The sequence below is a fragment of the Gracilinanus agilis genome, chromosome 6, assembly GCF_016433145.1.
Source record: "Gracilinanus agilis isolate LMUSP501 chromosome 6, AgileGrace, whole genome shotgun sequence".
NCBI classification, from domain to species: Eukaryota; Metazoa; Chordata; class Mammalia; order Didelphimorphia; family Didelphidae; genus Gracilinanus; species Gracilinanus agilis.
Window position 1 is genome coordinate 155988972 of NC_058135.1, and position 14202 is coordinate 156003173.

General features: G+C 32.8%; 1 protein-coding gene across 18 annotated transcripts in view; it reads right to left on the reverse strand.

Annotated features, from left to right (window-relative positions):
• Positions 1–11870, reverse strand: part of ADGRL3 (adhesion G protein-coupled receptor L3) — a 525728-nt gene extending 513858 nt beyond the window's left edge. For 17 of the 18 annotated variants that reach the window (XM_044681578.1, XM_044681583.1, XM_044681575.1 and 14 more), the window contains exon 1: positions 11665–11870. In XM_044681578.1, the coding sequence (XP_044537513.1) occupies positions 11665–11855 (191 nt within the window). In that variant the 5' untranslated portion in view covers positions 11856–11870. The remainder of the gene's footprint in view (positions 1–11664) is intronic. The other variant, XM_044681569.1, reaches the window with a different exon arrangement.
• Positions 11871–14202: the final 2332 nt, after the last annotated feature.

The following is a 14202-nucleotide window of genomic DNA, read 5'->3' on the forward strand; positions in this document are numbered from 1 at the left end:
ACCTAGTAGATGTCCTAGTAGATCAAACATCATGAGTTTCTAAAACTTACCTTTTGTTAAGGATTTTCTATTAATCGAATACTCAGGAAAAAGAAACGCAACCCATTCTGAAGATTACACACTAGAATCTTTCCTAGTTTGTAAAGATTAGTCAGCACTACTTTGCACACTAATTCTGGTGTTGCCTTCAAAAATCTGAGGTCATCACCCCATTACAGTGAAGTACCAGATTAAGGAACTTTATACACACACACACACACACACACACACACACCAATCTGGTGTCATATAGTTCAAATAGACCAGAAATCATGGTCAAATTATCAGAAATTAATTCCATTTTGTTGTTATTTGTTTTTAAATGGGCAACTCTGGCAGAGAGTGGTGGCAAATAAGGGGAAAAATCAGAAAAAAACTAGAGATCAATTATCCTGTAAATCAAAACTTTCCAAATTGCATGTAAATTTCTCTATTTTAAATATGCATTTTCAACTTTCCCCCTTCAATGTCTCAGATCAATATATATGCTCTGATACTGACATAAAGGAGGACTCTCCACCTCTCCAACAAAAAGTAAAATTGTAATGGTTATAATTACAGAAATAATTCTACATATGCAATCTTTAAAAATATGCAAAATTCAAAGAAATTCCAAATAGCCTTCATTTTTTAAAAAATCACATGTACTTGTTTAATAATCTACAAATAGCAATGTAACTAGAGTCTGGCACAGGTGCAGATCTTCCATAGCATTTTCAACATGGAGATACCATCTAAGAATCTGTGTGCATGTGCTAGATTCTCATTATTTCAGCTCTCTTGAGAAAATGGAAAGAAGGTTTTATTATGTAGGCTAAATTTGGCATCTGATACAACTTAAAATAACGCAACAGATGTAACGATGCTTCTGAGATGCCATCACTGGTGACATCAAAAGAACTTATTTTCCCTATTTTATATGATTGTGATGAAGATTTTTGCCTATTTAGCAGTAACACTAGTCATCCTACCGTAACAGATAATAAAATCTTTAAGACTGGAGTAAGAGAATACCATAAGCAAGAAATATTCATTTTAGTGGGGGAAATTGGTTCTGGGTTTTTATTGTGGTCCAATACGGATGGGATTGCATCCAATACAGAATCTTAGTAGTCCTAGGATAGGCAACGGATGCGATAAATCTGAAAAGCCAAAGGCATAGCTCCAGATGCTGGGCTATCAATGAAGAATTATAAAATGAGCCCAATTTATCTTCAGCAGCCCTCATTTACATTTTTCTTTCCTCTATCCCAACAGTAGACATACAATACCATCATGCTTTTTTCTTGCTCAGGGGCCTACAGTGTCATATCATGCTTTTTTTTTAATGTGTATACTTTTATTTAAACTGGTCTTAAGTCAATGTACAGGTAAAGCTCCTTTCCTCTGCCAAGAACTAACACTAATCTCAAACTCTCAGAAAAGTTTTCATTCCCATCTATGTTGGAGACAGAATTTGGAGAGCCATTCATTATGGCTGAAAATTTTAAATAAGGAACAAATATTAGGGCAGAAGAAACATTTTTTAAAGTTTTACATAATTTACATCTAAAACAATACCATTATCTCCCATTCTCCACCCTAAATGGATTCATGTTATGTTTTTCTGCTCCTGTGTAAAGGCAAGTAACTCTCTGTAACAAAGCATTCTTTATAAAATATTGGGAATGCCTTTTTTTTAACAGTATACAATCAGACTCCTGAAGATACACTGTAGAACTTGGGGGGATGTTTGCCTCCCAACATAATTTAGACAGCTCATCATGTTCACTGTTCTAATATTTAAAACTTGATTAAAGCAACAACAACAAATATAAATAAATAATAAACAAGACTATGCTGATCTCAACTCTTTTTTGAGGGTGTAATTATTATGACACATCATTTTACCAAAAAACAACCCAAAACAAAACCAAATAAAACACTAATAGTTCATTGAGAAGCATTTGTGATGGCCAAAGAAGCCCCAAATTTGTCATACTCCTGATTACTGATCTGCATCTGTTGGAAGGTGGAGAGGGAAACCAGGATGGAGCCACTGATTCAGACAAAGGATTTGCCCTCAGGTGGGGCAATGATCTTGATTTTCATTGTGTTGTGACATAGGGCAGTAATCTCATTCTGCATAATGTCAGAGATAAAATTTTAACTCATAAAAAGTTCTATAAGAAATGATGGAGTGTGAATCCAGACCACAGTAAACTTTTCTCACTTTCTTAATTTTTTTTTTGTTCAAGTTTCCTTCCACAAAAGGATTAAAAGGGAAAAATGTTTTATATTATTGCACATGTATATGCACTATATGAGATTGCTTACCATCCCAGGGAGTGGAGAATTTGAAACTTAAAATTATTTTTAAAATATTAGAAGGTTCAAATCTGGCCTCAGACACTTCCTAGCTGTGTGACCCTAGGCAAGTCATTTCATCCCCATTGCCTAGCCCTTATCACTCTTCTGCCTTGGAGCCGATACACAGTATTGACTCCAAGATGGAAGGTAAAGGTTTGTTTTTTTTAATAAAAGAATAAATAAATAAATATAAAATGTTGGAAACTATTTTTATATATAATAGGGGGGATAAAATTAAATTAAAAATAAGTTCTTTAATGGAAAAATCCAGATACATTTATAGGTAATAAAAATAGAGATCAATTGGTAAGTAGAGCCCAAATTATGGCTTGGCCTGAAATATGAAGTGGCCAGGGAAATACTATTGTTTGAATACCTGAGGGCTTTGATTGCTTCTCCATTTCTTGTCTAATTTACAACTTCTATGTTCCTTTGTCCTGAAGTGGAGTTCAACTGCTGGTCTAGCCTTTTCTAGGCTACATATTAGCCTTATAATCGAGGAGTATATCATTTAGATTTCAATTTATTTCAACCAATATTAATGAAGAGTCAATATACAAGACAAAGTTGCAGGTTTCTCAGAAGAGGTTAGTCATAGTGTGACTGCTGTAAATCCTGAACTTGAAGATGGTGATGGCATAGGTAGTTGACTACTTTTTCTTGATTCTTGTGTCAATAGCAATGGTTTCCAAACTTGTACTGCTATGGAAATAGTTCCATTTATTGTATTTTTAAAAATTTGTATTAATTTCAGGTATTTCTTAAATGGCTACTTTGAGCACCTTTTGTAACTGGGTGTTGGGGAATAAGTAGATTAAATAAGACATTTATGGTGCTTGAATTAATAATTTTTAGAGCATATATAAAATTCCACAATACTCTAATACTTTACAATTTACAAAGCACACTCCTCAAAATACCAGTTTAAGTTTTGTAGTATAATTATTCATATCATTTTACAGATTTAAAATAAATTAAGATGAATCCAAGTTAACAAAAGTCTATTGTTTGCTTACTTAAAAAGTAATGTGCAAAAACAAAGGAAAAAGTAATCCCACAAGAAACATGCATTTTTCTGGGGGGAAAGGGGCATAAACATACAACATATGAATATAATTTGTGGAGGTTCATAACACCAGTGACCAGCAACGATAGAAATGATCTCCAGTTTACTAAAGATGCATGAGATCAGTCTTGACTGAAACTAGGTATTTTAGAAGATAAAAATAAGAATAGAGTACATTCTAGGCAGGGATAACAACTTATGTAAAGAAAATGAGTTTGGAAAGAAGTGATTAGCAATTAGAAACTGATGAATCCACATTGTCCTACTCCAAATCCAAAACTTTTTCCATTTATAACACACTTAATTGGATTATGTTACAATCATTATGAAATGTTTGGTAAGTTTCCACAATAACTTATAAAATGGCCTTGGGAAAGATGTCTCAATTTACTCATTTGTAAAACAAGCAATATTTAAAATGTGATTCAATGAATGGTCTAGTCTTATACTAGATGTTGTCAGTGTGGTATTGTAATCTATAGAACTCTATAGATTAGAATCTATAGAAAATATGCAAAGCCTACCATGGCTTAGAAAGAGGAGCTAAGCATTTGCTATCCCTGTAAATTGAGATTCCAGTAAGCTGTCTAGGTTTATGTAATAAATCTCAATGATTTTTTTAACTGCCAACCATTAATAAAAGTAATTCTGGAAGTAAGTCATGATGGTCTAAAGAAGGACCTACTTTTACGAGAAAGTATCATTGGCTATCAAACTAAAGTTCCTGATCTTTTAGTTCTCTGCATTATTAGTTGCCATTTTAGAAGTTCTCTAAGTAATATGATTTATCTTAGTCTAAAACTAATATATTAGGTATTAATTTTCTTAAGCTATCTGTTAACATATAATATTTTAATTTAATGAAACTTTGTGTTACATAAAAAATTCTGCCTGCGGTAAAGAGGCAAAGATAGAAAATATAGAAAGGATAGATTTAATGATGTTTAAAAAGCAAAATAATAATATAAATATTATTCAAATATTATTTTTGAGCACTTGCTACCTACTTAGCAATTTATTGCTTCTGATGAGATCAATAAATATTGGCCCTTAACAACCATCTTGCCTTTTTACTCTATCATCATTTGATGCTGTCATATAAATAGTGTATATTAACAGATATAACCCAATGAACCCAGGAACTTGTTATCTGTCCTGCTGATAAACTTGGTTTTATATTCTCTTTCACCAACTTGAGTGTGAACTCCTTGAGAACAGGGATATTCTCCTTTTTCTATTTTGTATCCCTAGAACTTGTTCAAAGTACTTGGCATACAGTAAGTACTTAAAATGCTTTAAAAATTATTTAATCACTGCAGTAGTAGGATTTCTTTGAAAAAAAAAAACAAGAAAAAACTTCTACCCTCTTAGAGTTTATGGTCCATATATGGTGAAGAAAAGGCAAATGTTAATAAAAAAGTGATTAAATAATTAAATGTAGTGTAGCATGTAGCAACAGTTTTGAAAAAAAATTAAGATGGCTATGGTACATACCAATAGAGAAAGCAGAAGGCAGGTAAAGATATAAAGATGGAGCATAAGAAAGTAATTATAACTACTTTATGGAGTGACTGCCACAGATATGATAGTTGAACTAATGGAACCTTATAAAACTTCTAAGAGAGAAAATATAAAGGAAGAAGAGGCCTAGCAAAGAACCCTGGAATATAACTCTACATAAGGAGTAAATCATGGATAATGATTCTGCAAAGGAATCAAAAGAAAATGAAAGGGAATTTACTAATTTTTTCTCCCTAAACCTACCTTTATATGTAAAAAGTTTATTTCTATTGAGAGTGCCACCATTATTTTTGTCTCCTAGGTGTATAACCTCAACTTTTTACTCTCATGCATAACACCTTTATCCAATCAGTTGTTCAGTCTTGACAATGTTACCTTCTAAACATTTCTTATATGTTTCTTCATACCTTTATTGATTTTATATATGTCCACTATTAATCTTTGTATAGGTTTTTGTTACTTGTTTATTAAGTCACTAGATTTCATTCTAATTCCTCTTCCATCCATCAATTACTCAGCTGTCAGATGATATTCCTAAAGCATAGGGCTGACTATGTCACTATTTTGTTTAAGAATCTTTAAATACTTCCTTTCTGAAGATTAAAAATATAAAATCTTCTTTTTGGCATTGAATGCCATTTTATAGATTGGATTCAGGGTATTTTTCATGCTTATCCCACATTGTTACTTTTGGAACTGCTTCGTATTTATTTTGTATATATTCTATATTTGTAATCTTGAACATGTTATGTTGCATCCCTTTGGTAGGAGGAAAATTCCTTCAAGAAGAGAGGGATTTTCTCTCTTAATTTGCTTATGTTACCACCCTGTATTTCTAAATTATGTATACATTTTGGCTTTGCCTTGATAAATGGTGTGTAGTATTGATTAATACCTAAATTCTGCCATAATGTATTCCAGTTTTCCCAGTAGTTTTTGCCAAATATGAGTGCTTCTTTCAAAATCTTTTATCTTTGAGTTTGTCAAACACAAGGCTACTATGGTCATTTACCTTTTTGTACAGAGTTCATAAATTATTCCATTGGTCCACCCCTCTATTTCTTAGTCAGTACTAGATTGTTTTGATGGTTGTTGTTTTATAACATAGCTTGAGTTATGGTACAATTAAGTTACTTTCCTTCATTTTCTTATTCATTAATGTCTTTGATATTCTAGGTCTTTTGTCCTTCCTGATAAATTTTGTTATTTTTTCTAGCTCTATGAAATAATTTTGGTAGTTTTATTGCTATGGCATTAAATAAGTAAATTAATTTAGGTAGAATTGACATTTCTATTATATTGGCTCATCCTACTCATGAACAATTAATATATTTTTCCATTTGTTTAGATCTGACTTTATTTGTGTGAAAAGTGTTTCATAATTGAGAGACTTTCACTTTTCCAAATGAAATCCTCAATTTAGAACATAATGTCTAGAGTATAGTAGATGCTTAATAAATCTTTATTGTTGATTGAATGATTGATTAGTTAGTTAGAAAGAGCAGAGTCTCAAAACACTGAAGGGAGAGAATATACAGCAGTAGGTCATATCTAAAAGGAGGTGATAGAGTGAAAAAGGTCACTGAATAGACTGAAAAAAAGTCACTGAATTTAGCAGTATAGACATTTTTGGTGTGACCTTGAAGAAAGTAGTTTCAATAATATGGTACTGACAGAAGAAAAATTTCAAATAGTTGAGGAATGACTGATTAGGAAATAAAGTAGAGGCAATGAGTAGAGTTTTGTTTTGTTTTCCCCTAGAATTTTACATTGGAAAAATAAAATAATGGCTTTTGTAGATTGTAGAAATGAAGGTTTTTTAATGTTTGTTTTAATTTGTTTTGTCTTATTTTAAAAAGGTACAGGGAATCTCAACATGGTTTAAAGCAACAGTAAAGGAGTTAGGAGATAAACAAAGGTTAAAAGTTGGGGAGAAATAAAGGAAGATTAATGGGACAAACTCCCAATGGGAGAAAATGGGAACAAAAGAAATAAACAGTAGGTTAATATTGGCAAAAAAGGACCATTGCATCTTTTAAGACTAGAACAAAGGAAAACAAAATGAGGATGGGTCTGTAAAGTTGAGGTGATTTTAAGTGTGGTATTAGGAGAAAGTGAGATTCAGTGATTGATAGTCTCAGATTTTTTTCTAATAAATTATTAAGCAAGGTCCTCTGTTGAGGTGAGAGGGGTGCTATAGGTGGATAAGCTTGGAAAAGAAGGTTTAAAGCAACTTCTGAGGAATTCAAAAGAGAGTCAATGAAACAAAGGATATATCACTTAGGGTCCAGGTGTTGCTACAAAATATAAATCTGTAGTTGACTCAGTTTCTAAAGTTTTATGACTTCCTCCAATGGTATTCAGCAGCATATGTGTAGAATCTAAGAAGCTGAGAGTTGGAAAAGGACATGAAAGAGCAAAAGGGCAAGGAATTCAAGAGTAGGGCATGGATAAGAAGGAAATGACTGAATGAACATGTCGAAATCTCGAGGGGGGATAAAATTGGTACAGGAATATTGAACTGGAAAATGTAAAATATCTAGAATATAATAATATAAAATGTAAAACCGGTAAAGTCACTAGAGGCTGAGGTCATAGTGAAAAAAGCAGTATAGGAGAATTGGTGATATGGAAGATGATATGGAAGGACAGGAAGCATGGCCAGAAAAATTTCAGAGTTATGAATTGCACAACTTTTAGGTGTTGATGAAATCAAGAGAATGACACTTCTAGTATGATGAAGGAAAAATGAGTAAAAGATCATTAGAAGTGTGGAAGTTGGTGAACAGGGGAACAAGGATATAAAGGAAGATAGTGCAAGATTGGTACAAGGAAAAAAAAGACAATGAAAATCAAGCTTGTGTTAGCCCTTCTAATTCATCCAAAATAATACGCACAATTTACATATAAAAAGACATGGAGATTTCTTTTATTGGTTAAAAATATAACAGCAAAGTAAAGAGAGAAGTTCTGCTGGTCACAATTAATAATAGCAAAACATCTTTGAAGGCTATGAAGCCAGTAGCAAAGAGTAAACCCCATCAGGAGCTTCACATCTAACAACCTTCATAAGAACAGAAGACAACAGCAGGCGAACACTAACATATTGGTCTGAAACTAAAGGAGGTGAAGTTTCATTCAGTGGGACTTGGGCTGTTATCTTCCATCAAAGAAGCCATTGGTGGTGCTACACTATTGGTATAAATTGTGCCTCCATGTATGAACCCTGGTCAAGCATGTTCCTAATATGTATATTCCTTGATACATGTGCCATGGCTACTGACCTTGTCTTTGTGTATGGCTTTTGTGTATACGTTGTGACTATGAGTTTTTGTTCTTCCCACTGATGGTTTTCATATTTATGGGCAAAAAAAATGGTCTGGCTTTATAGGAGGAATGTATCAATGCTACTTTTATGACCATGCTAGTCACTAGTTTTGTTTTTGATTGTGTCCCTTGGCTAAACAAAGGAAAATATGCACTTTGATAGGGAATCCGGAAATACTGTTCCATGTGGATAAAGGTTATCTTAAAGATTCCTTATATGAGAGAAGGGGTCCCCCTATAGGAGCTATATTTACAGATGTATATTTTTTTCAGAGGGACAGAGATGGAAACTGTGATTTAATTAGAAGAGGGAATTCATAGGTGAAGAATTTCTCTCAGCCACTGTATGTCATTACCGTGACTGTAACTTAATTATTAAAACATTACCTAGAGTACTGAGACTAAGTGATTTACCCAGGATCATACAACACATTGTTGTATTAGAGAGGAGAAGGAAGCTAGTTTTTGTTTTGTTTAGTTCAAAACTGAGTATCCACTATGCATGCTGCCTTATCACTCAAGTATTTGCTAAAACGCCATCAAATAGCTATACTTTTTTCACTGTTTTGATTGTCTGAATGTTTTCTGTTTGGAGTTGGTGGCCCAGTGAATAAAGTGCTAGACTTAAATGCAAGATTTGTAAATCTGGCCTCAGACACTTACTCTCTGTGTGTTCCTGGGCAAACCACTTAACCCTGTTTGCATTGGTTGTCTCAACTGTAAGATGAGTATAAAAATAGCACCAACCTCACAGAGTTATTGTGAGGAACAATTAGTATAATATTCACAACAAAACCCACTTGGAGTGATGCCTGGCATGTAGTAGGTGCCACTTTCCTTATCAATAATAATTTAGAGTAAAGCAATAAGCCAGAGAAATGTCATAGCATAGTAGAAAGATCACAGGATTTCAAGGTAAAACTACCTATTCCTGTGACCTGAAGCAAAAGACTTCACCTCTTCAGTCCTAAGATTTCTTATCTATAAAAAAAAAACAAAATGAGGAAATTGTACTATAGGATACCTAAAATTCTTTCCAGATTGATTAAACTGATGATTTTTTTAAATGCTTCACAAGGAGATGAATATTTTGTTAATATTTTTGTTGTGATTTGTAATAATTGTCCTGGTCTCATTATATCAAAAAAGTCATTTCCCAATATTACCTATTTTAAAATTTTAAAAGAATGAAATGTGATGATTTCTTTTATGAGAAAGGTTTATTTAGTGCTTCAAAAGGTAAACACATCTTGGAACTAAATGATCTTAAAGCCCTACTCTGATTCTTCATTTGCATGTCTTTCCTAGGAAGATTAAAAAGTAGGTTCAATTTAAGTGGTTCTTGTCTTCTTCAAACTTTACAGAACCCAAAGAACATTTCTTTTTCGAGAAGATCAAATGTGTCTATCATTCTCTTATGAATGACTAGTTTCATTAGCAAACTACTCATTATAGCCTTCAAAGATACAACACCATTTAACTGAAACATCTATGGTATACTTGAAGAACTGATGTATCAAAAGTATTTATTAAGCAATGGTAAGCTAAACAGTAGGGATAAAAAGAAGGGGAAAACAGCTTTTGCTTTCACAGTGTATTGATCAAAGTCATAAAAGGTTTTACTATTCATACTTGTTGCTTGTGGACAGATCAAACATGTCTACAAAGGTTCCAGAGAGTTCATTATAGTTTTACTTTTGTAACAGGTTTTGGAACAAGGATTTAGATTTGAAGTAATTATATATCTCAGAAAGTAAATTAAAATAATTCCAACCGGTAGTCAAAAAAAATTACCAACAAACTAGCAGACGTAATATATTTGCTACTTTAAAAAGTCAATATCCTAACAACCCATTTGAAATACAGACCCATGTGCATTTCCATTCATGCAATTTATACATGCACACACACACACACACACACACACACACACACACACACACACACACAGACACCACACGAAGGAGGAAAAAAATAAGATGAAGGAGGAAAAAGAAAGCCAGAAGGAAAAAAATGAAGTTATGCTGAATTACTAACACTGAGAATAATAAATATCATTCTGGATTCACATTCCACATTAGCTATGGCAACCACTGCTGAGCAACCATTACAGTATCTAGATACAATGGAATGAATACAATTATTTCAAAACACAGAAGTTTGTCACAGTTTCAACTAAGTTAAATACAGGAAAGAAGAGTAAAAAATAAGAAAGAAAAAATACAAATGTATCAGAATTTATTAACATATTACACAAAAGACCACAATTTCTCTTAACTCAATATCATTAATAATGGATTTCAAGTGTCATATTTTTTAAAAAGAGTGTCTGAGGGGTTGAATTAACCCAAAAAGGTCATTTCTACCTAAAATCTATTTTACTTTTATTACCAAGAATCTGGCCCATCATAATTTCTATTACTGATATTGATTTAAAGTCATTAAAACTCTCTGCAGAATTGATCTTATTTCTCAGCTACTAATCAAATATTCAATAATTATGAATCATAAAAGACAAAACAGAGTACATATCAGGGAGTCTGAATTAGAATTGAAATTAATAAGACCAAAGAATGAGAGAAAGGATGTGATTCTATAATTCTTTTCTAAATATTTTTTTAAGGAATACAAAAGAAATTAAATTCCTGAATGTAGTTGCTATATAAGTTAAAATAAAATAAATTTCACTGCATTACATACATTGGCTAAATTTAAATCAGAAGAATTTGCTTTCTATGTCAGGAGTAATAAACTATAACATATAGAAAGAGTATAAGTGGATCAGTAGTCTAGAAAAAGTACTTTGATTTGCTAAGGAAAATAAATAAATCATAATAAGTAGAACGCCATATAAAATAATAATTTTAATTATAAGAAATTAATTCTATGTAATATGAGAATCTATAACATGGTGACATAAAAATAATTTCAAATTGCTTAAATTCATACAAGAACAAATTAACTAATTTAACACAGGTGAAAATGAAATGACAATATGTGAAGGCTACATGTAAATCTTAATAGAAGACATACTGATAGCCATAAACAATATACTTTTTATTGGCATTTCTCTTTCATTTCTAAGGGTGCAGAAGAATTCATCTAAATAAACAAGTATTTAGACATTCCTATACTTCCCATCATAAAAAATTACAAATTATATTTTTGAAGATTGGTGTGTGTTTGTGTGTGTGTGTGTGTGTGTGTGTGTGTGTGTGTGTGTGTGTGTGAACAAAACTTACTCTTTTCTGTTTCAACAGTCTTTTATAAAATATCACTAGCTATTCATAATGGTCAGTAAATTTCAGTTACACATTCTTTTTTTTTTTAATTGTCCAAGAAAAGAATCTTAATTACCATACCTTTGAGACATAATCTTATAGGCATCTGGTAGATAACATCGGATATTCTCCATCTGAGCAGGATCAGAGTCACAGATTTTATCGTCAGTCCTACCATAGTTGGCACTTTCAATCATGATAACATCTGTTCCCGGACATCGAAGTTCTATTGGGTAGCTTTCACAGGATAGTTCCCTTCGGACCACAGCCATTGGAATTGGGGCACGACTGAAAGCTAGGGAAAGAAGGTGGGGAAATCATTTTTAGTATCTAAAAAGGACACAGAAACATAGCTTTTCCCCCCCTCTCAAAGCATTTAGAAAATCATACCTGAGAAGTTTTAAGTTAACTCTGAACCTTATGGGAAAGTAGTGTCTACTTTCATTGAGTTCCAAGATATTTATGTTATAATGTAGTCTATTTATTGAATTGAAGGGCTTTTTCTGTTTATTATTTGTTTGATCATTGTATTGGTTGTCTTTATTTTTCAATTATTCCAACTATCTACCTTCTCTATTACTATTTAAATATTTCTGGAAAAACCTGGAAGAAGCCATAAACTATGCTGACTGGATACACTGCAAATTTATTTTATATAATCTCAATAGGGTCTTCATTGAAGCAAGGAAATCTATTTACCTATCTCTAATTCTCTATCCCATTCTCCTCAGCAACTATTTAAATCTTCTTTCCTCAAGCTTCCCATAACTCCAATTATCCCTTACTTTCAGCTGAGGACTGCCTTTTATTTTACTGGGAAAACTGAGACTATTCCCTATGAGCTCCTCTTCTCTTCATCTCTGGTTATCATTCCTCAAACTATCCTCTTCTTTTACACCCATGGTAATGACACCAATTATTTTTATAATGCATTAAGTTTTGTAAAGCCTTTAATAATGAGACAGGTGTCTTCTTATCAATGCTAATATGCTCCTGTACATGCATGATCCCAACACTTTAGAGAAAGGAGATGTCTGAAGACTGCTACCTCATGTATCTCCCTTCTCTAACCTTTATTCTCTCCCTTTCTATAGTTTTTTTCCCTCTTGTCTTCAAATATGCTCATGTCCTCCATTTATTTTTAGAAAAGTTGTTATTAAACTTATCATTCTTTCAAGTTATTATTCTATATAACACCTTTCTCTCCATCTACCCACAAAAGTAAATGCACACACCAGGTCAGTTGAATTAACTATTATAAATGAAGGCAAGACCAGAGTGCAATGGGGAAAGAGGAAGCAAAAAAAAAAAAGCAGAGATTTGCATAATATCTTATAATACATAGAATATATTTATACGTACTTTCTTTGCTGGATAAGTGATCTTATTAAAGCTCAGTTAGGTAGTCCTACCAATATTTCAAAATATAGCCATTCCATCCCCAGTCCATTCTATGTAATTCCTATCCATGTTTTTTTATAAATTTGCCAGAGAAGATCCATCCACTATGTTTTAGGACTTCCATAGGAACACTTAAAACTGCACAGCTACCAATTTGAATGAATCAAAAGGGCTATTATTCATTTGCCAAACACAAACTGGTCATCTTTTTATTCCACAACAGTCATGCATTCCAATGATGATGTTGTCAACAGTGTTATATCATATGATTATCTCAACAACACAAGGGAGTAGATGTTATTATCATATCCATTTTACAGATAAGGAACTTAAGCAAACAGAAGTGTCTTGCCCAATATCAAACAACTAGTAACTATCTGAGGCTAGATATGAACTCAGTTCTTTCTGATTTCAAACCCAGCACTCTATGCACCTGGCCATCCAACTGCTTCTGATGGAATCCTTTCACCATTTTTCTATTTAGAAAGACCTAATTTGAAGAATGTTGCTTCTGGCCCACTTCCACATGTTCCCTTTGAGTGGTAGTCAATTTCACTTCATAAAAGATTATAGTCATCTCTAACTTGCATTTATAATAATACTCAAAAATATCATAATTCAAAATGGGTCTTTGTCTCCAGCAGAAGTGCAAGAATTTTAAAAGAACTATTGTTTCACAAAAAGAATCCAATCCATTTTCCTTTTCTTTAATTCTGTGCCCTCTCACCCCACTATAGTTTGATGTTATCTATTCAAAGTATACTGATGGATTATCTCTATGGAATGTCCATTCATATTAATATCATAGACTGAACAATAATTTTTGATCTTCTGTTTTTGTGTGCATGGAGAGTTAGGATGAACTCCTCTGAGTAAGGTGTTGAAATTTTGCAGGACATATTGCAATCAATGCAAAGCTATGCATAAAAAGACATAACCTGTTATGTTGATCTTAACAGAGATATTTGGGAAGCTGAAGGGATGGCCAGATATCTGTAGCAGCTGGACTCTCTCCTCCACCATGGAAAGGCTTGAGTGAGAAGGGAGGGGCTCAATCTAGCTCAGTGCTCCTTTCTCCCCTCTCCCAACAAGCAACTTTTGGGACATGAATCCACTATTTGACAAAAACTGCTGGGAAATTTGGAAAACAATATGGGAGAGATTAGGTCTAGATCAACATCTCACACCCTACACCAAGATAAATTCAGAATGGGTGAA